At 38.8% G+C, this 22448-nt stretch overlaps 1 protein-coding gene across 1 annotated transcript in view; it reads left to right on the forward strand.

Moving 5' to 3' along the window:
- Positions 1-22448, forward strand: part of STK3 (serine/threonine kinase 3) — a 130019-nt gene that overhangs the window by 47746 nt on the left and 59825 nt on the right. The window contains exons 7-8 of the mRNA XM_060775654.2: positions 9832-9969; positions 11922-12047. Coding sequence (XP_060631637.1) covers positions 9832-9969; positions 11922-12047 — 264 coding nt within the window. The remainder of the gene's footprint in view (positions 1-9831; positions 9970-11921; positions 12048-22448) is intronic.

Consider the following 22448-nt stretch of genomic DNA (forward strand, 5'->3'; position numbering starts at 1 on the left):
TGTCAGTCTGTTTCCGGGCACAATGCCGGTGATGACCCATGTAGTTGTACACAATTTGCGTATAAGTTATTTGAAAAACGTCATCTCTCATTGTGAACCCATTAGAGCCTTTAAGATCCAGACAGCCCCATCTCTCTGCCCTACTGCTGTCTCAGTCTTGTTTGGTGGGAACAAGGGTACCAGCTATCTTTCTTGATAGCCACTTTTAGACTTGGGAATTCATTCCCTAGAGATATCATAATTTGGTACGAGATGTATACATGTTGAAAGCCAAATGCTGAGTATCATTGGGAAGTCATGACTGAATTCAATAGTCAAACAATATTCAACTTTCAACGTTTATTTCAAAAGATCGGTTGAAACCACGATAATGTAAATTTTCATGGACTTGAATCTATTGTCACAAAAGCTTATAGCATAATAAATATTCATCTTTTTGTTGTACTTTCTGCAAAAGACTAAGGCATCTACTCTGAAACAATTTCTCCTATGAATTGCAAAGGTGAATCATAGTTGAAAGAGTCTGTCAAACCACAGAGGAAATTGTGATCAAACTGAGAATAAAATCTTACAATATTTTTCTTTTTAGCTTATAGCAGCTGTGTGAGAGTGCATATTTTATTGGATAGTACTAGAGATAAAGAAGACTTTCCCCTGCACTTTGCCCAGTTTATATTTTCCTCTAAAGCTGTCCTCATGAATTTGAAAAGAAAGCAATGCTGTGAAACATCCATGCTCATTATCCTAGCAGAGAGCATTAGAGGTGTTATCCAAATTGAATGTAAAGAAATTTAAAGACAAGCAAACTGCAGATAGCATTTGAAGTGTATATGTTAAGTTACAAAGTAACAGTGTGTTAGTTTATATCATTGAGTGATGTCTTGGAAAGATACTGGAACATTGGCACAATTTCATTCAAGGCTATACATTTGACCATCATGTCAAATTTATGGAATTCAAGGATGCCAGTAAAACAGATTGCATGATCAATATGATAGTGTTTTGAATCAAATCGAAAGTACCAATTATATTGAAGAAAGGCAGATTTCAGATCATAGTAATTACTGAAGCTGTACCTCTGTGCTTTTTCTTTTCTGTCAGAAGGATTTCGGAGCAACAGGCTTGAAAGTTAAGTAGCTACTTAACATTTAATTAGAAGTGTAAATTGTATTATTTTTGTCCCAGAGGTAACAACAATCCGTTTCTAAGCTGCAGAAAAGAAAATGTTGTATATAGCTGCTGTCTTGCCTGTCAATTAAGTTTAAACTTGAGAAAGAAAAACAATGCAGCAATATTAGTTGTTTTTGACTCTTCTGCATTGGTGTTAACCAGTGCAGTGGTGTTCTCTAGCCACTGCAAGACTTACCCAATGGCAATCAGAACCTTTACTTTTTCAAAGCTAATTGTTCCATGTTTAGTTTACTAAACGTCATCTGGATTCAATAAAAAGCAAATGACCTGCATTCAATTAGTATAATTGTAACACAAACAAAATATCACATAGTTTGGGGCTTACACAGGAAAGGAGAAAGTTGGGGAAACTTCCCTATTTGATAAATAAAACATGAAGATATAAAACAGGTTTAGTCATCTATTTTACCTGCTATGTACTCATAAAAATATTAAGTTTGCCTTTTTGGTATTTTGTTGTCATGTTCAGAAAATGACTCTCAGACTGAAAAGTTATTGTGAAATAGTCAGCTTCTGTGAAACATGGACATTTTAAAAGTAGTCAGCTTCCACTTTGTGCCATCACATACCAAGTATGATAAAAGAATACTTGTATAAGGAGCAACTGTGAATGAAAATGATTTGATTCTTGCTTCTCGGGAATTTGTGACCTTATGCAGCCCCAACCTTCCATCTTCAGTTCATGACACTTTCCTCCTCCTACTACTCCTCCTCTTCTTCTTCTTCTTTCCCATCTTTTTCCCAAAAGTGGGACTCAAGACAGATTATAAAATAAGGTTTACAACAAATAATGTATTTGTAGTGCTTTGACCTTTAATTTCTGTATGACCGCTAAAGTGATGGGCTTTATATAATCCTCCAAACCCTTTCTTCCACCAAACATTTTACAAAAGTGGTGCCAACTGGTATTTTTGTGTTTGTCTTTGTATATTTTTAACTTATTTTTGTATTTGACTGTCTCAGATCAGCGTAGGATTACTTTAATAATGTATTCAGATTTTAATAACTTTAATCCATTTTTTTTAAAAAAATGCCTTTGTTGAGTCTCATGGTGATCCAGGAAGTTCAGGTTTGGTGTGGCAGATGTTTACAAAATAAGTTTGTTGCCTCTGCAAGAAGTCAGTTCTTAGGAAGATATCCTTTAGGAGTGATGTGTAAGTGAGGTGATCATAGAGTCAAGTAAAGGTCAGTCTGACAGCTATGCAAGAGGATTGGATCCAGGTAGCTTACTTCCAGGATTCCTGATTCCTCATTTTTGTTTGATTAAGTATTATTATCCATGGATACAGGAAAACTATGCCAAGACGATATCAATCAAAATGTAAACTCTATATTTCCAATTCACATGAATGTGAATCCATAACCTATGAATCCATAAACTATGGTTTTTGCATAGTATTGTAACCTATATATGAAGGCTGCCTCACGCATTCTGCCTGCCATTTTGGTGAATTATATCTCAACTTCCAGTCTTCAGGGATGTATAAAAGTGTCTTTATCTCCACATTTTGCACAAAAGCATGTGTGTATGTGTAGATATCTGTCTTTTTTGAGTTATTTTAAAGTGATGATTGCTTGGTGCCTGAGTTTCCTCAAAAACATTTCCCCAAACTTGCGTTACTTCTTAATTGTAGGACTTAATAAGTTTTAATGACTTCCATTGTGTTATTAATTATGATGCACCCTTAACTTTTTGTTTTTATTGTATTTCTCTTCAACATTATCCTGTCTTTCATGAAACATAGTAATAATTATTGTCTTGTCTGTTTTTTAAAAAAATCTGGCTGGGTTTAGATCCAGAAACCCATAATACGTTTAAACACTGATGGATGTTAAGTAGTATGTGAGCATCTGGAAATTTGTGGTGATAAGGAATTCACAGCAGGCAAAAAGAGGAGGATAAAATAGGTTCATTCCTCTGTATTTACAGTTTTCATTTATATTAAGGAATGTGACAAATATAAAAATTTCAAAGACATGTAGCCTGTGTCAGCACTAAAAGTGACATTTGGGAATATTTCCTTATGGCTTTCAAATTTCTCTTAACATATATGGAAACAATGACACCCCTATTTTTAAAAATAAAGAATCATAGTCCTTGGATACATATTTTAAGTGCATAGTAGTTCTAAATACATATAAAGGTATCACATCCCCTCTGATCTTGGAAGCAAAGCAGGGTCAGCCCTGGTTAGTACATAGATTGGAAACCACCAGTGAATACCAGGTGCTGCAGACTATACTTAAGAGGAAAGAACTGGCAAAATCAGCTCTAAGTATTCCTTGCATAGTAAAACCCGATAGTCGACAGGCGACTTGAAGGCACATGCACCACACAATAACATAGAAAAAGTGTAATCCAGACTCAAAATGCATCATACAAGCCTCCTTCAGTGCAAAGATATTAAAAGCCATACAGGAGAAAAATGGTGATGACATTAGAGTCACTGGCCGACATTCTGTCTGAGATATTGAGATATTGTTAGTTAATGTGGTGCTGACAGATTTCAGTACAGGAGAGGCTGCTCCACTTGGCCATGTGAGAAATAGAGAGAAAAATAGAGAAAAGTAGCTTATTTTGAGATCCCAATGTCTTTGCCCTGTATGCAGATAACTGCTCCTTTCTTGGGCACAGAACACTGAAGTTCTCTGTATTGTTACATTTGGAAAAACTTTGAGGTGTGCAGTTTGCCAGATTGTAGACAGTGAAAGAATTTTCCGTTTGTTGGATGAAACAAAAGCTGAAAAGTTAACTCCCAGTCCTTTGATTCCCTCTTAGTTAGGATTCCTTTAATGTAGCTAAATTTGGTATCCTGAAATTTAGGATAAAAGATATTCAGGGGTATCAGTGTTGATCATGAAGAAAAATACAACAAAATCCAGACTAAGTAATACCTTTCTGGACCAACTTTAAAGTGTAAATACATAATGGAAGCTTTTGAAACTTCACTAGTATCAACATCAGGCAAAGAGTTTAAAATGGTACAAGAGAAAAATGGTGTTGATGTTAGAGTCACAGCCCTACAATTATGTCTGATATGATGTCCATTAAGATGATCTTGAAGGATTTCAGTGCAATAATAAGGCCACTGCCCTTATTTAGTGGCAAGTTACAACCTTCCTATTTATGCAGGGTCTTAAAGAAGAAAGACTGAGTCAGGGAGTGTTGTGTGGCATATCATGTATTTTAAATTCATTTTAAGATTTTAATTATTCATTTTTAAATAATTCTAGGTTTAATGCTATTTTAATGTTTATAGTCTTTATGTTTTAAATTGCGTATTGAATTGTTTTTACTACTGTTCTCCACTTTGAATCTCTTAAACAGAAAAAGTGGTATAATAATAATAACAACAACAATAACAATAATTTATCATTTGAGGATTAGGGACAAGGAACACTTACTATTGCACCAGTGTTCCTTGTCCCTAGTGAGACAGTGAAATATAATTTTAAGGTAAATAAATCTTCAGTTGCATTTACAATATAACAAATTGTATAACAATTCAGATAGTAACTGAAAAAGATGACAGAATAAGGTCAGTTGTGTTAGACCTTAGAAAAATTACTTTTTGATTGTACAGTTTCTAGAATCACCCAGTGACTATGACTAGTAAGCATGCTTGGAGATTCAACATGTAGCAATGTAAAAACATAATGTTTCCTAGGTCTGGATGAAGTTAAAGGATAATTAGAAGGCCAGAATCTCCAGAATAGTTTCATAGAGTGAGGTCAGAATAGAGACAACCAGTGAAACATAATAACCATAAGACTTCACCAGCTTGTAGCAGATCCATAAAAGAAAGTGATATAATCACGTATGGAGGCGATGTAATAATGCAATGGCCAGAAAACACCATCATAAGTAGTTTGGGTGCAACCTGATCTGAAGAGGCTCAATGCATAACTAACCATCTTTATATTGAGTTTCTTTGAAGGTATTGTGTTTGAAAAGTGCTTTTAGGTAGTCAGCTTTATGTATTTGACTTCTTGATGTGCTATCACCGTATGTGTACAGAATTGTCGAATAATCTTGTAGCTGTAGATAAGATGCTTATCATTGGTAACTCATCTCCGCTCTTAAACATGTCTCTTATCTTTTCTTCCTTCTGTGTCACTTATTACTGCACCAGCCTAAATACCTCAGACTTTGCATTAGATAACATCCAAAGGTCATAATATTAAGGAGTGCATGCAGTTTATGGGTATACATTATGGATAGCACAAATACTATTGCAATTTATAAAAGAAAACGTTCATGGAGACTTGCAGAAAAAAAATTTAAATGGAAGAGCTTTGATAAAATGTTGGTGATACTTTTCTGATGGATATCCTTTTTTCATCATTTCCACTACCTTGTTCAGTGTTTTGCAAGTCTCCTTCTTAAAAGCTGCTATCTTATGGAAAATCTTTTTTCTGTTACTGTTAACTAACATTGTAAGGCTGTTTTTGGTATTTAGAGTACAGTAGAATGAGCAGAATCTGTGCAACCAATTCCATGTGATTGTAGAAGATCTTACATGCCATTTTTGCCTTTGTATCACTGTCTTGGATTATTCAGAACATCTGATCATATAGGTAGTACAGTTGTCCTCCATATGTGCAAATTTAACTTTTGTGGATTTGATTAATATCTTTATTTGAGAGATTTGAGTGCAACTCTAGCCAACTTCTAGAGGGGTGTTTTCCAGTTTTAAAAATGGCATTTTCCCTTATTTCACAGGGAACATGTTCTAACCTCTCTGAAAATGGAAGCCTGTTGTGTCAGCAAGACATCAAGAGATTTTATAATTTTAATGCTTTCCAGAATTAAATTGTTTTTATTGAAGTCATTAGCTCCTAATGCTATTCATTAGTGACAAGATGGGAGGATGGTACAACTGGTACAGTTATTACCAGCAATCTGTCAAAACCTGGATTTCAAGAGAAACTTGTTGATCTGTGTACTCAGTGCATATTCTTTGTGGAAATAGTCAAGAAAAGCAATTATTATTGGTCAAAAATGGTTAAGAAAAAGAAAACTGCTGGCTTCAATTGATGAGGTCTTTGGGGGGCAGGGGCTGAGTGAGTTTGTCAAAACAAAGTAGCCCTGGGAGGGCCACTTCTACATTTTCCTTGTCTATCTCCTAAGCAATCATTTAGGCCAGGGGTCCTCAAACTTTTTAAACAGAGGGCCAGGTCACAGTCCCTCAAACTGTTGGAGGGCCGGATTATAATTTGAAAAAAGCATGAATGAATTTCTATGTACACTGCAAATATCTTATTTGTAGTGCAAAAACACTTTAAAACAGTACCATAATTAAAATTAAGAACAATTTTTACAAATCTAAACTTATTAGTATTTCAATGAGAAGCGTGGGCCTGCTTTTGGCTGATGAGATAGGATTGTTGTTGTTGTTGTTGTTGTTGTCGTTGTGTGCTTTCAAGTCATTTCAGACTTAGGTTGACCCTGAGCAAGGGCCAGGTAAATGACCTTGGAGGGCCGTATCCGGCCCTTGGGCCTTAGTTTGAGTACCCCTGATCTTGGCCATTCCTCAAGTAGCAGCTTAACTCTGAGGAACCCTCTGAAGCCATGCGCTGGAGGCTCTGGTTAGGCAACTGCTTCTCCTATGGTAGTGCTGGTGTTGTCTTTTGTAACCTAGAAAAAGTGGAACTATTTCTGTAACATAGCCCTTGCGCTATGCTACTCTGCTGCTGAGTAAGCATGCCCAGTGTGGAACACATCTCACCACACTAAAACAGTAGATATGGCTCTTAATGAGACATGCTGCATTATCACAGGGTGTCTGCGCCCTACACCACTGGAGAAATTACACTGCTTAGCCGGTATTGCACGATCTGACATCCGCCGGGAAGTTGCAGCCAATAGTGAAAGGACCAAGGCAGAGACATTTCCAGCTCATCCCCTGTTTGGGTATCAGCCAGCACGTCAATGACTTAAATCAAGAAATAGTTTTCTTAGATCTACAGAGACACTCGCTGGAACACCTCAGCAAACGAGAGTTCAGAAGTGGCGGGCTCAAACCCAGCACCTCAATCCGTGGGTTATACCAGATGAGAGACTCCCCCCTGGGCACACAGAAGACTGGGCGACTTGGAAGGGGCTGAACAGACTGCGCTCTGGCACCACGAGATGCAGAGCCAATCTTAAGAAATGGGGCTACAAAGTGGAATCCACGACATGTGAGTGTGGAGAAGAGCAAACCACTGACCACCTGCTGCAATGCAACCTGAGCCCTGCCACATGCACGATGGAGGACCTTCTTGCGGCAACCCCAGAGGCACTCCAAGTGGCCAGATACTGGTCAAAGGACATTTAATCAGCTACCAAGTTTGCAAAATTTGTGGGGTTTTTTTCTGTTTGTTTGTTTTGTTCTGTTAGAAATGTAATACAATGTTCTGGTTGCGGATGACATGATAAATAAATAAATAAATACCCTTACAGTATACACCAGCAGGCCTGTGTGCTCTGCTATAATATTACCTTGAACCCATCTCTTATACATTTTCAGCAGTATTTAACCAAAAGACAGAGATTCACAATGAACTGTGGAAAGGGGGAATCCCTGTTACTTTTTTCTTTTCTTCATGTTAGCTGGTGAAGCCACTTGCCATTTGGCTATAATATAAAAAACTATTAAGAACCACCTAATAGGTATTATTCACTGCAGTTTATAGGATGTGCCTTTGTATCATGTTCTTCATAGGACTAGCAGGCTAGCAATGGGATTCATTTTTATCTTTTTTTTCCCCTTCCAAATGCAGACCTTGTAAGTTGTTTTCTGTAATAAATTGAATCATGTGTATTAAACATTTAACTGTAACAAATGTATATTTTGCATCACATGGCCAGTTTTTTGGCTACAAGTAAACAGTTTTTATTATGATTTTGAGCTGCTATGGTGCTGATTCCCGAACAGCCTTGTAAAAGTGAAATAAAACTGAAGGGCTTGCAACATGCTCTAATTATCCTATATATGGTGGTTAACATAGTAAACTTTATAGTAAGTCAATATATCATAGATCAGTGTTAATTATTATATAGAGTTTCAGCTCACTCTTTCTTAATGACACTGTAAAATTTCCTACAATCAATTTGAATATGAAAACTATGAGACACAGAATGACTGTCGTATTATTGTCTTAAATCAGAATATCCTTCTTAAATACATAGAAAACAGGTTTGGTATTAATGTTGCTACAGCAGATTGACAACTTGATTTGTTGCCAGTTTTCTTGATAGTCAATGAATTTAGTTTTTTGAATTGCTTTGAAAAATATTAGAATATTTAAACTGAATTTGTAGAAGAATATGTTATGTAGTGTTCAGAAAATATATTTTTAGGACAACATAGAATCCTGCAGCCGGTATAGCAAGAGACTAACCCAGCTGGGGAATTCTGGAAGTTGTAGTCTAAGAAACAGTGATTATTGGTTTTCCATTTTGAAAAAGCACTATTTTAACACTTTCCAAGAGATTTTTTTAAAGCTGTCGAACACTATGCTGAAGTCCATTTGGGAATGCTAGTTGTATGTACCATTTTTTACCTGTGCATTTGTATGTGACATTTTTGATTGCACATCCATGTTGCAGGCTCCTTATATCAACAGCACTTTCAATGAAGGCTAAAACCTTTATTTCTGATGGGTTAACCTAGAACAGTGGTTCTCAACCTATGGGCCCCCAGATGCTTTGGCCTTCAACTCCCAGAAATCCTAACAGCTGGTAAACTGGCTGGGATTTCTGGAAGTTGTAGGCCAAATCATCTGGGGACTCATAGATTGAGAATCACTAACCTATAACGTGATGGATTTTGCTATGTTTTTGCATTGAGGAGCAATATGCACCCTGCAATTCAAATGTCAGAATTAAATCACAATCTCTTCAACTTTCTTCACTTTAATAACTAAATGTGAGAGCTGCTACACAGGACTTCTTTTTCATACATTTGGAATAAGTTTAAATGCTCTGGCCACTTTGGAAGAAACTATGCTGATGTTTCTTTCACTGTTCCTATTTCTGTGATTATCAGTTTTGCTTTTTATTTGACATTGGAAGGAATCCTATGAAGAACTGTTCTAAAGGAAGGAACACCTTTCTGTCACCTGATTCTACTTAATATGTTAGCTATTCTTGTCTGTTCCAATTAACCTGTCAATGTTTGTTTGTTTTTATGGTGTAAATGTTTGCATTATGTTAGTAGATTCCGAAAACTCAATTAATATGCCTTATGTCATAATAAGTAAGTGCTCAGAAGCATTACAGAGTTCATTACCCAATTCACGGAATTGTATAAAAGGGAAATTTGACACATAGTTTGGTCTGATGAATTCTTATGTACATAGCCAGAGAGTGCTTTCACTTGTCTTAGATAGGAAATTGTGAAATCCAGAATGGTCTCTTGAGACTAATTGGCAGTAATAGATATATGGCAATGATATAGTAACTGCAAAAATGATGTTCACAATGAGGCACAATTTAAATAAAGGGCATTGTACTGGCAGCAGATGAATTTGCTCACTTTATCTTGATGCTGGTGGAAAGTCTTTAAATTTCAACTTGAAAATAAAGAAGAAAAGGTTACTTTTAATTTGCTGCAATATTGGAATTTTCATTAACTTTATCACTTCTTTTTAAAGGCTATTTTTATGATTCCTACAAACCCCCCTCCAACATTCCGGAAACCAGAGCTTTGGTCTGACGAATTTACAGATTTTGTGAAAAAGTGTTTAGTGAAGAATCCTGAGCAGAGAGCTACTGCAACACAACTTTTGCAGGTCAGTAATCAGTTGGTTTTATTCAAGAACATGTAGCTCATGACCAAGCTTATATTTGTACTCTGTTGGTGGAAGATGGAGCGACAGCACACATACCCCCACCACCCAGCCAGAGTCGAACTCAGCCTCCAAGGTCTGACCTCACAACCTCTGAGGATGCTTGCCATAGATGCAGGCAAAACGTCAGGAGAGAATGCCTCTAGAACATGGTCATATAGTACGAAAAAACCTACAACAACCCAGTGATTCTGGCCATGAAAGGCTTCGATAATACATTGCCTTTACCTCTATCCTTGTTAATTGTATAATCAGCATTAAATGTTTGCTGTATGTGTGTTCTGTAAGTCGCTCTGAGTTCCCTTCGGGGTGAAAAGGGCAGAGTATAAATACTGTAAATAAATAAATAAGTTATAATATTAACATATAGTTAAACAGATTATATTAAAAGTACCACAATTAAAAACTATTTTAAGAAACACGGGGTGCACCAATACCTTAGATTTAATGCAGTTTGACACCACTTTAACTGCCATTGCCCAGTACTATGGAATCCTGGGAGTTGATGTTTGTTGAAGCACCAACATACTTTGGAAGAGAAGGCTTTGTAAAACAACACCTCTCTTGTTGACCTAGGAAGCATCAACTCTACAGGGTGGAAATAGCATTTGGAAAGATGTGGTATTAGCGTATATGAAGTACAGTTTGGAGGGACCATGCTTGAATTAAATGAATGCTTCATCTTAATACTTTAAATGCAATAAAATCTGATAGGATGATACGTTCCTGAGATTACAAAAAAGTTGTTATCTCTCTATGGAAAAACCCAACAAAATGCAATATTTGTTCCATCCTTAACAGAATAATGAAGCTCTTTTGAGAATCCACATACTTTTTCGTTATCAAGAAACTGGATCATTAGGGTATGCTAGAAGCAGGGTGGGCCAAAAGCTACAAAGGGGCCTGATGCTTTAATAATTTATTATGCTATGATATTGGATGGAATTGATGAGATGTGATTGATCATACATTATGTGATTTCTTTTGTATTCTGTATATAATGTTATGGTACTGTAATTAAAAACAAAACAAACAAAACAAACAAGGACGTTATTAAAGTCATCCCTTTGTGACTTTTGGCCCACCCTGTACAGCTCTCCTTTTTAAATGGCAGTGAAAATATTGTTTATTTTTACTTGTTTAAAATATTGTAGATCATTTTTAAGAACAATACTTTTTCAGAATGCTTTCCAGCTGGAGTTTTGGATCAGAAGTATTAGTGAAAAGGACTTAATTTACTGAAAGCATGTGTTCTAATTTTTGAGTAGTGACACTGTGGTAGCAGAATTTCTCATCGGAAAGGGGTTTATATCTAAATAATTGGTGATGTATATGATTATATGATCACTATATTTAAATAAGTGTCACCTTCCCATTTCAAGGGTTTTTTTTTAAACTGGGGCTTAATTTACCATTGATTCAAGTCATGTTAATATACAGGTTTGTTGAAGGTGTAGTGACTGCTGTGCTTAAGAGTGCTAATCTGCATTGTCAGCTTGTTTAGAAGAATTAAATGGTGCAACTGAATGCATTAGAAAGTTTGTTTTACTCATGTCAGGCTATCTTGGCTTTGCTTATTAATCACCTAATTCACATTTCCTTTGGGCAGTTACATTTTCAACAATTACTATGTTGCATTTTCTAATAAGATTCCTCTCATGGTTACTATTTACTTAAAAAGGAAAATCTTATTTCATTGCAAATCAGTTAAAGAGATTGTGTATAGTAGTATATCTCGTAATAGCAGTAAAGAGATTGTATGTTTCCTTATTTTAGATTTAATTGCTATCTAAAGGGAAATGCAGTGTTGTTTTAACGTGTTATTTGTGCTCATAATATATGTACAGATTATCTGTAGGCTTCCTTTTATTAAACTGCATGGTTTCATTTTCTAGCATCCTTTTATTAAGAATGCGAAACCAGTCTCAATACTAAGAGATCTGATTACTGAAGCAATGGAAATTAAGGCCAAAAGGCATGAAGAGCAGCAGAGGGAACTTGAAGAAGAGGATGAAAACTCGGTATGTTGTAATTATTTTGACAATTACAAAAGTTTCATGCTTAAGCTACAAGTTTAAGTGTGTTGACATGATCAAGAGAATTGCCAATGCCTAGACCTCATCTTTTCTGAAATTCATATTTGGCTACACAAAATATCCAGTGTTAAAAGGAGTTTGTTAGAAGTGGTTTAGAAGGAGCATTTTTTAATTTTGTATTGATTATTTTACATTATTTTATCCTGCCGTTCTCCCAATATAAGGACTAAAGCCACTTAACAGCAAGCACAACAAATTAAAAACAAGGCATGTAAATGAATATTTTTTTTTAAAAAAAACAATCAAATATTAGTGACATAAAACACAGCAATGAAAATACAATTAGAATTACAGTTAAAAAACTACATAGCCTCCCAAAATTCCACTCACAGTGTATGGATATATCCAGGGGACGTCTTCCTATTACAGTTTATAAGCCAAATCCCAAAGCTGTTCTTTAAATTCGAGAGAAATCCTATCTTTTATGTTGAGACGTGCCTTGGAATCTCCTCTTTAAAATCAAGAGAAATTAAAGACAGTTTCTATGGGAGCACTATCTAAGAAAATAGTTTGACTAGACAAGAGGGAGGGTGCTAGCGCCTTTCCTCTGAATTATGTTTATTGTTTTGCATGTCTTGGTTTCTCACATACAAAGTAATTAATAGTATGATTAACCCTACTGTCTGTTTGCAGAATAATAATAATAATAACAATTTTATTTTTATACCCCACCCCCATCTCCCCGAAGGGACTTGGGGCAGCTTACACATGGGACACAATGTCCACAAAGCATCAAAGCAAAATAATCAATTAAAAAAAACACGATTAAAATAAAACATAATAAAGTATAACAATGAGATAAAAACACAATAAAGTAAAACATAAGGGTATAAAGAACAGCATTAAGACTTACTCAAACAATGCATGACAACCCCCCCCCCCCCCAAACAACCAGAAATACTAAGATGAGCATGATCAGGCTATAAAAAGGCCCACATAGCATAGGGCTGGGGGATTGGAAGAAGTGAGGAGAACAGAGTATTATCTGGTGAACTAGGGACTGAGCATTTATACATAGGGACTAGTCATTCTCAAATGCTTGTTGGAACATCCAGATTTTCAGATCCCTATGAAGGGAGGACAATGTAGGGCCTGTCGGAATGAATCTTAAAGCAAGTCAGAGTAAAAGGCAGAGCTCGCTCAGTACTCTCTGCACTGACAAGAAGCAGATCTTCAAGGTTTTAAACAGATGGGTCTTTATTCTACCTGGAGTCACCCAGGAATGAACCTCAAACCTATTGCACTTTCAAAAAACCCAGGTGTTCTGAGCTATAGTTTGGAAGAGAAATTCCTCAAACACACTAATGAATTTCCTTGGTACTCTCTTCAAGTTTAATGATGCTTTGTTGTACAGCAGAGTTGAAGGCCTGTTTTGTACTAGAGACCTAATTTATGTGACAGGCTGAAATAAAATTACTCAGCGTAAAATAAGATTACTGTATTATACACTAAAGTTGTGTAGAATCATTTGGAAAGTTGATTATAGATACTTAAAAATATATGAAGTCATACACCTGTTTCTTGTAACGTAAGCTATAAATGCATCCATTACATAGATATACTGTAAAATACGTCGCCTTCCAGCAAAAGATTCAGTCCGATAATCAATTTTGTAGCCTACAATTACAGCCTGGATCGTGGGAATGTATCATAACGGTGTTTATCTGCATTGGAAGCAAACAAAACCAAAATAGGAAAATGTAGACACTGCTGTTTTGTTGTTTCTGGCTTTGATGAAGCAAACCTTATTTTTATAGGAATTTAAAAGATAGCCATAAATTTCTTTTAAATGATTTCATCTTTTAGGGAGACACATTAATTTCAGAGCAAACTGCAAAGAAAGAGATTTTTCAAATATTACTATACAGGTTCAAACAACTGAAAACGAAGGTGCTTGAGATCACGAATGTATTATCTTAGAAAAGCAACCAAAGTCAATACAGTATACATGAAATATGTGTATAATTCTAGTTGTTTTAAGATGATGAAATTGGTTTCTTGCTGCTGACCGCCAAAGGCTGTTGCGTGGTATCCTTTAAAGGACATAATAGGACATTTTAAATGCACAATTTTGCCAAATACAAACAGCTTGATTAGTTGTCTTAGGGCTATTGAAGCATAGGAGTAGTCTGTGCTTGGATGTTTGTCAAGTTTCTGTGCTGTATGTTTTGTGTTTAAATAACTAATCTACCAGATGTGTCTCAGTGTATTTATTAGTCAATGGGTTTGCTCTTGCTCTATGGATTACTGAGCATTTGCTTTGTTACCTTTTGTTTGTCAAAGAGTTCTGCATGACTTGGAATGTGTGCACTATTTTACTTTTGCCAAAGAAAAGGCATTGGTCTACCTGCTCTTTAGCATTGTTGGACTTGCATAGCAAAAATCAAAAGTATTGTATTCCTTGTGAGACATTATAGTCCTATTGTTTGCCCTAGAACTAGGAATTGAAAGCAAAGTAATATATTTATTGGCCATGTTTGTATTTATTTGAGTTTTGTGCAGAGGGGACCAGAGTTAAAAACTGTTTTGCCAACTATCAGCAGAAAGAGACATTCTTACTTATAACACCAATGCACGCTATACTGGATAATATAAAATTAACATTGAAACGTTACATTTATGAACATAGAGTTTGTCAGTGTCTCTTTTACTAGATATGCTGAAAACCAGTTAGGATTGTACTAGAATCACTGCTTTCAAAAAAGAAGTGAGTCAAAGGAAAGGCTTGGACACTTCGTCCTAAATTTGAGTGTGTTGATAATCGGCTTTATAAGATAAATTTGGTGTGTCAATTTTCTGTTTGAAGTTTGCTAGAATGAAATGGCCTGTGGTAATTATTTCAAAACATAGTATGTCTTCAAACGCTCAAACGGACACCTGTACCCTGGCCAGCTCTCATAAACAAGTAGCAGTGTCTACCTTGTCTGAAAGCTATGCAGAATATGACAGGAAATAATACTTTTGAAATGAAGCTTAGGCATGTTACAGGAATAGCCTGTCTGAAGGGAATGTATTTTGACAAATTGACATGTTTTGATAGGTGCTGAGGTAATTTTGCAGATTTTTTTAATTAAGTAAAAAGTGCAAACTGAGTACTCTACAGAAGGTTAATCCTAATATCAAAGTTTAAATGTTAGTTTAAGCATTACGAAACATGACCAATCTTTGCTTTTACGCATTTTTAAAGTGTGATGCAAATTTGATTCTGAGGTCAGGCAAGTTCTATTATGGAAATGCAGAGCAACCCGTTGCCTGGCAGCCCACAAGAAACATGTCCAAATATTTATTTCGATTGATCTTTTGAAGAAATGGACTAATTATCAGCTTTACTATATTTTTTACTTCACATTTGAATTCCTTCAAATGAGAGAAAGGTCCTCTGTGGCTGTCCCTTACCTCTGGACCTCCTTTCCTAAGGAATTAAAGATGCCCCCCCCCACCACCTTCAAGAAACAGCTGAAGACATATCTTTGTCCACTGGTTTATGAGGAGGAGGAGGAAGAATAGATGGTAATATTACCATTATACCTCTGATTAATAGCTGCCATCAATATCCATGCCCTGTTTACCCACCAGCTCAATAGACATCTTGAGCAATGATCAATCTATTTGCCCCCAAGGAACTGGGAAAATGACGCTTCTGTTTGATGTTTGATGTTCTGTTTCATGTCTGATATAACAGGTTGCGTTTTTCATTTAATTTTAGTTCTTAAGTCATAATTTGTTTTTATATGTTGGGTTGTCAATTTTCGTTATTATGAGCACATTGTTTTATGTTCCGGCATTGAATATCTGTCTTTTATGTTTGGAATTAGCCATGAGTCCCTCTGAGGAGATAGGGTGGAATTTAAACAACGTTGTTGTTGTTGTTGTTGTTGTTGTTGTTGTTGTATCCTTTTATTTATAAAATTTATCTCAGCTTTTAAACATTTATTAAACAATTCAATCCCTGTGACTTCCTGAGAGGAACAAATAAGATTTAGCTATGCATAGAGTTGTACCCATTTCAGGATACTAAATGATGAAACATGGGGGCCGCAGTGATGCAGAGGCTAAGCTGCAGAACTAGCTAACCAGAAGGTTGGCAGTTCAAATCTGCGGGACAGGATGAACTCCCATTGTTAGCCCCAGCTTCTGTCAACCTAGCAGTTCGAAAACATGCAAATGTGAGTAGATCAATAGGTACTGCTTCTATGGGAAGGTAACGGCATGCCTTGCAGTAATGCTGGCCACATGACCTTGGCGGTGTCTACAGACAATGCTGGCTCTTCAGCTTAGAAATGGAAATGAGCACCACCACCCAGAGTTGGACTTGACTACACTTAATATCAAGGGGAAACCTTTACCTTTACTTATGATGAAACAAGGTAACCTAATTAATATCCATCATGATTAATGCCTATCATCTTGCATTTTAGCAAGTAGTGGAAACCTTGGGTATACATAAACAGCAATGCAAAACACCCATGGCTTTTGCTTTACTTAGAATCAGTAGGACATGAAAATATTTGAAAAGATGTGTACTTATTCAGATAACAGGTAATTCGGACCTGAAAGACTGAAGTAGTTTTAATGTTTCCATTTCTTTGCTTGGCATCATTGTATCTTAGGTATTCATTTAGCTACCACAATAGTTTTGGAATTCACCCCCCCCCCCCCCAAATTGTGATGAAGTGTTTGTTGTATCTTGTACTGAATCTTGTTCTTATGCCAAGTCTTAAATGTTAAGACTTCCATTCTACTTAATTGTCTTTGCTGCCCTCTAGTGATCCTCTGTATATAGACAAAGTGTGGTTGATGTTGCTACTGAGTTCCAAAATGAATTTTAAGTTAATTGGTGGGTCTGTGCCTTCAAGTCATCTGTTGTCTTTTAGGACCCTAAGAATTCACTGGGTTTTCTTAGGCCAGGAATACTCAGAGGTATTTTGGTAATTCCATTAACCAGTTATAAAAATCAAGACATCATACATCTTGTTAAATTCAATTGCCATGTACTTTATACCATCTAGGATGCACCCCCAGGAGTGCACCCCCAGGAGTGGCCGCGGGGGAGGTCCCAGACCAAGCACAGTCCGAAGACCCAAAGACCTCAACGGCGGAGCAGGCGGAGGATAACATGGCACATGTTACAACGGCTGCGAAGGCGGAAGAAGGCTGCAACAGACTGAGAAGCCATGGTCATTGTGTTAAACTACATCACCAGTGGAACCTCATCTGTGAAGACTGTGTGTTGTTCAGTTGTGCACTGACCTCCACACATTAAAAAAACCCACGCACAGGCGTCTTCCAAAGAAAATAAAAACCAAGCAACCAAAGTCCCATGGCGATCAGCGAGTGGCGACGGGGGCAGGACTGTGAAATCTGGAAGCCCCTAGTCACAGACTGGCACATGGGCGGTGGGTACGGACTCAGTCGCTCTACCTCAAGGTCCGAGGCAGTTGAGTAGTTCGGCAGCTGTATCCGCGACTGAGCAGCCCTTTTTAGGACCCACTCTGCTCACCCCACACGGGGAGGGGGCTAGAAAAGGTGCCCTAAACATAGTCTGCCTCACTTATCCCTGACTGGACTGCCGCGTCCAGTGGGGTCACCACCCTGCGGCCAAAAAAGGAAAATGAACTTCGGTACGTGGAACGTACGGACTCTGATGGACAACAGTGGCAGTGAACGCCCCGAACGCAGAACTGCCATCATTGCAAGGGAGCTGGGACGCTTCAACATCGACATAGCAGCCCTTCAGGAGACCCGGAGAGCAGGAGAGGGACAGCTGAAGGAAGAAAAAGGAGGCTACACCTTCTTCTGGAAGGGACTGCCCGAAAAAGACCAAAGAATGCACGGAGTTGGCTTTGCCATCAGGAATGATCTGGTGAAACATCTGTCCGAAGCACCCACTGGCATCAACGAACGACTCTCAACCCTCCGAATCGATCTTGCCAAAAACCAACGGGCAACCATCATAAGTGCCTATGCACCAACACTAGATGCTGACGAAGACATCAAGGAGAAATTCTACTGTCAGCTGGACACCGTCCTATCAGGGATACCTAAGGAGGACAAAATCATTCTCCTGGGGGACTTCAATGCAAGAGTCGGGCGAGACTTCGACCTGTGGCCAGGGACCATCGGAAAAGACGGGGTTGGAAACAGCAACTCGAATGGCATCCTGCTTCTCACCAAATGTGCGGAGCACAACCTTGTCATCACCAACACGCTCTTCCGCCAGAAAAACAAGTTCAAGACATCATGGAAGCACCCCCGGTCAAAGCACTGGCACCTCTTAGACTATGTAATCACACGTGCCAGAGACCGGCGTGACGTACTCCTCACAAGAGCCATGACAGGTGCTGACGACTGCTGGACCGACCACAGGCTAATCCGATCCACGATGGCTATCAAGATCGCCCCCAAGCGCAGACTCCAAGGAAGAAAGACAAGGCGCAAAATGAACACCCAAGCCCTTCAGGAGCCCTCCAGGCGAGCCCATCTCCAAACAGCACTCAAGGACCATCTACCCACAGTACACCCCGAAAATGTTGAGGAACATTGGAACAAACTGAAGACCTCCATCATCCAAGCCTGCGAAGAATCTATTGGATACCAAGCCAAGAAACATCAAGACTGGTTTGACGAAAATGACATCGAGATCCAACAGCTAATCGACAAGAAAAGGAAAGCCTTCCAAACATGGCAGAGAGACATCAACTGTGCTGCTAAGAAAAAGATCTACGCCAGTGCAAAAGCTGAGGTCCAAAGAAGGACAAGAGAACTCAAGAACATCTGGTGGACAAAGAAGGCTGAAGAAATCCAACACCTGGCAGATACCCATAATGCTCAAGGATTTTTCAAAGCCACAAAGGTCATCTATGGGCCAAGAAACCATGGCATACAGCCTCTACGCTCATCAGACGGAACCAAACTCCTGAAGGACCAAAAGTCAATTGCACTACGTTGGAAAGAACACTACCAAAGCCTCCTAAACCGCAGCTCCAGTGTGGCCGAAGAGGTCCTCTCACAAATCCCGCAACAACAAACCAGGGATGAGCTTGCAGCACTGCCTAGTTTGGAAGAAGTCAGCAATGCCATCAGCCAACAAAAGAACAACAAAGCCAGCGGACCGGATGGGATCCCTGCTGAAATCTTTAAAGAGGGAGGACCTGCGCTGACACACCAACTCCACCAGCTCATAGAAAAAGTGTGGGTGACCGAGAAAATCCCAGCAGACTTCAAGGATGCCACCATCATCACCCTCTTCAAAAAAGGGGAAAGAACAGACTGCGGAAACTATCGAGGTATCTCCCTTCTAACCTCCGCTGGGAAAATCCTCGCAAGAATCCTTGCAAACCGCCTTCTGCCCCTCTCAGAAGACACCCTCCCAGAATCCCAGAACGGCTTCCGCCCCTCCAGAGGAACTGTGGACATGATCTTCACTGCACGACAACTCCAAGAAAAATGCAGGGAACAAAACCAACCTCTGTACATGGCATTCATCGACCTTGCAAAGGCATTCGACACAGTGAATCGCAGCGCTCTCTGGACCATCCTCCAAAAAATCGGGTGCCCAAGCAAATTTGTGAACATCCTGCGGCTCCTCCATGATGACATGATGGCAACAGTCTTGGACAGCAATGGCTCCCAAAGTGACCCATTTAAGGTGGAATCGGGTGTCAAACAGGGATGTGTTATTGCCCCAACTTTATTCTCCATCTTCATCGCCATGATACTTCACCTTGTTGATGGGAAGCTTCCCACCGGAGTGGAAATCATCTATCGGACAGACGGCAAGCTATTTAACCTCAGCAGACTGAAAGCCAAAACCAAGGTCACAACAACATCTGTTATAGAACTCCAGTATGCTGATGACAATGTCGTCTGTGCGCATTCAGAAGAAGATCTACAAGCCACTCTCAACACTTTTGCAGAAGCATACACAAAGCTTGGCCTGTCACTGAACATCGAGAAAACCAAGGTGCTGTTCCAGCAGTCACCAGCCATCCCCTCTCCAATGCCAGAGATACAGCTTAATGGTGTAACATTAGAAAATGTCGACCATTTCCGCTACCTTGGCAGCCACCTCTCCACCAAAGTCAACATCGACGCCGAAATACAACACCGCCTGAGCTCTGCAAGTGCAGCATTTTCCCGAATGAAGCAGAGAGTGTTTGAGGACCGGGACATCCGTAGGGATACTAAGGTGCTTGTCTATAAAGCTATTGTCCTCCCAACCCTGCTATATGCCTGTGAGACATGGACTGTCTACAGACGTCACATGCAGCTCCTGGAACGATTCCATCAGCGCTGCCTCCGGAAAATCCTGCAAATCTCCTGGGAAGACAAGCGGACAAACGTCAGCGTGCTGGAGGAAGCAAAGACCACCAGCATTGAAGCGATGGTCCTCCAACATCAACTCCGCTGGACAGGCCACGTTGTCCGGATGCCTGACCACCGTCTCCCAAAGCAGTTGCTCTACTCCGAACTCAAGAACGGAAAACGGAATGTTGGTGGGCAGGAAAAGAGATTTAAAGATGGGCTCAAAGCCAACCTTAAAAACTCTGGCATAGACACTGAGAACTGGGAGGCCCTGGCCCTTGAGCGCTCCAGCTGGAGGTCAGCTGTGACCAGCAGTGCTGCAGAATTCGAGGAGGCACGAGTGGAGGGTGAAAGAGAGAAACGTGCCAGGAGGAAGGCGCGTCAAGCCAACCCCGACCGGGACCGCCTTCCACCTGGAAACCAATGCCCTCACTGCGGAAGAAGATGCAGAGCAAGAATAGGGCTCCACAGCCACATGCGGACCCACAAGGAAACCCATGATGGAAGACCATCTTACTCGTCCAACGAGGGATCGCCTAAGTAAGTAAGTAAGTAAGTACCATCTAGGATAGGAAAAAATACTGTGAAAGTTTTTGGATTCATATGAAGGAAATTTCTGCCTATTAAACTAATAAAGTGTATTCAATTTTGGAACAATACATCACAGAATAGGTGAAATTGTATACATAGTTAGCCAATCTAACCTCCTAAAATAGTTTCCTGATTGTACATTTATGCAGTAAACTCTAATAAAAACACAGTTCAAATCTACTATGGCACTTCCAACAAGAAAATAATATTTGCAGCATACTTTGTTCAAAACAATTGACAATTACCTTTTGTAAATTATAGTTATTTTACAGTAGGAATAAACAAAGCTTTGGGCCTTCTTTATCAAGCACATTTTCTCTTGAATCTTAGCTGTCTGAGAGTTGCTAATTCCCTGAGTGTTCTCTGGGATCTAGACCTTTTGAATAATGGTTCCTTGAGTATTTTTGGGGGGATGCAGGCCCTTTGAATACTGATTACAAGAGCATCCCTGTACATACATATCTTAATGTACAGTTTTACATGTGTATTTGTAGACCAACAATGAAGAACTTCTGACCTGCAAGCAGGATATACCCTACAAACCTATGTATACATTGACTTCATGAATAAGTTGAGGGCAGGCTTTGGGGCTAAAATTATGGATATTGAGATGACCTATAGATGGATCGAGGGTTACTCTATAGAGAGGGGAAAGCATCAGCGCGACCTCAAGGGCCCAGCGGCCCTTACTTGTTTCCACATTCCTGCCCAGGCTTTCAAAAAGTCCAGATTCAGCTCTGCAAGCATAGAGAATAAGAGAAGTCAGTGTGAGGTTCTCCCAGAATGGATTATATCCTGGATTTTGGGGTCAATTATTTTTACTAAAAGTTCTAGACAACACATGTGAAACACAAGCTCTGTGGGCCCAATCTACCCCATCATGTAATTTTATGTGTCCCTCAAGGCTTTCAGTTGTCAGGGCAATATAGTTATAGTTATACAGTTTTAAAATTACAAATAGCCCTTTGAAGCCAACCATAGTGTGATGTATCCCTCAGTAAAAATGACCCCAGTTCTAGATGTATACATGAGTATATACAGTAATCTAGATAGCAGCACATATGTGAAACCCATCCATTATTCCAGCTTTTCTTCTGCCTCATTGATCACAGTTTACGGGATTTTTCTTCTCCCCTCATGCTGCAATAAGATTTTCATAAAGCTATCATTGCTTTGATGTGTGAAACATGGGCATGCCAGAGGTGAAAAGACGGGGGCTGTTGTGGTCACCTCACTTCGAAGTTGACCCTTTCCCACTGCAACTGGACTGTTAAAAATGAGAGTAAGTGTGAGATTGTGTGACAGAGGTTTTTAAAATCATATTAAAAGCTGCATGCCCGTAGTGGGTGGTCCTCTCCTATTTGGGATAATGAATCTGCTCTAGTTGCCCTACAATATCATGTATGCTTTTCTGGAACCACTTCAGCCAAA

This window comes from Anolis sagrei, chromosome 4 (assembly GCF_037176765.1).
Source record: "Anolis sagrei isolate rAnoSag1 chromosome 4, rAnoSag1.mat, whole genome shotgun sequence".
NCBI classification, from domain to species: domain Eukaryota; kingdom Metazoa; phylum Chordata; class Lepidosauria; order Squamata; family Dactyloidae; genus Anolis; species Anolis sagrei.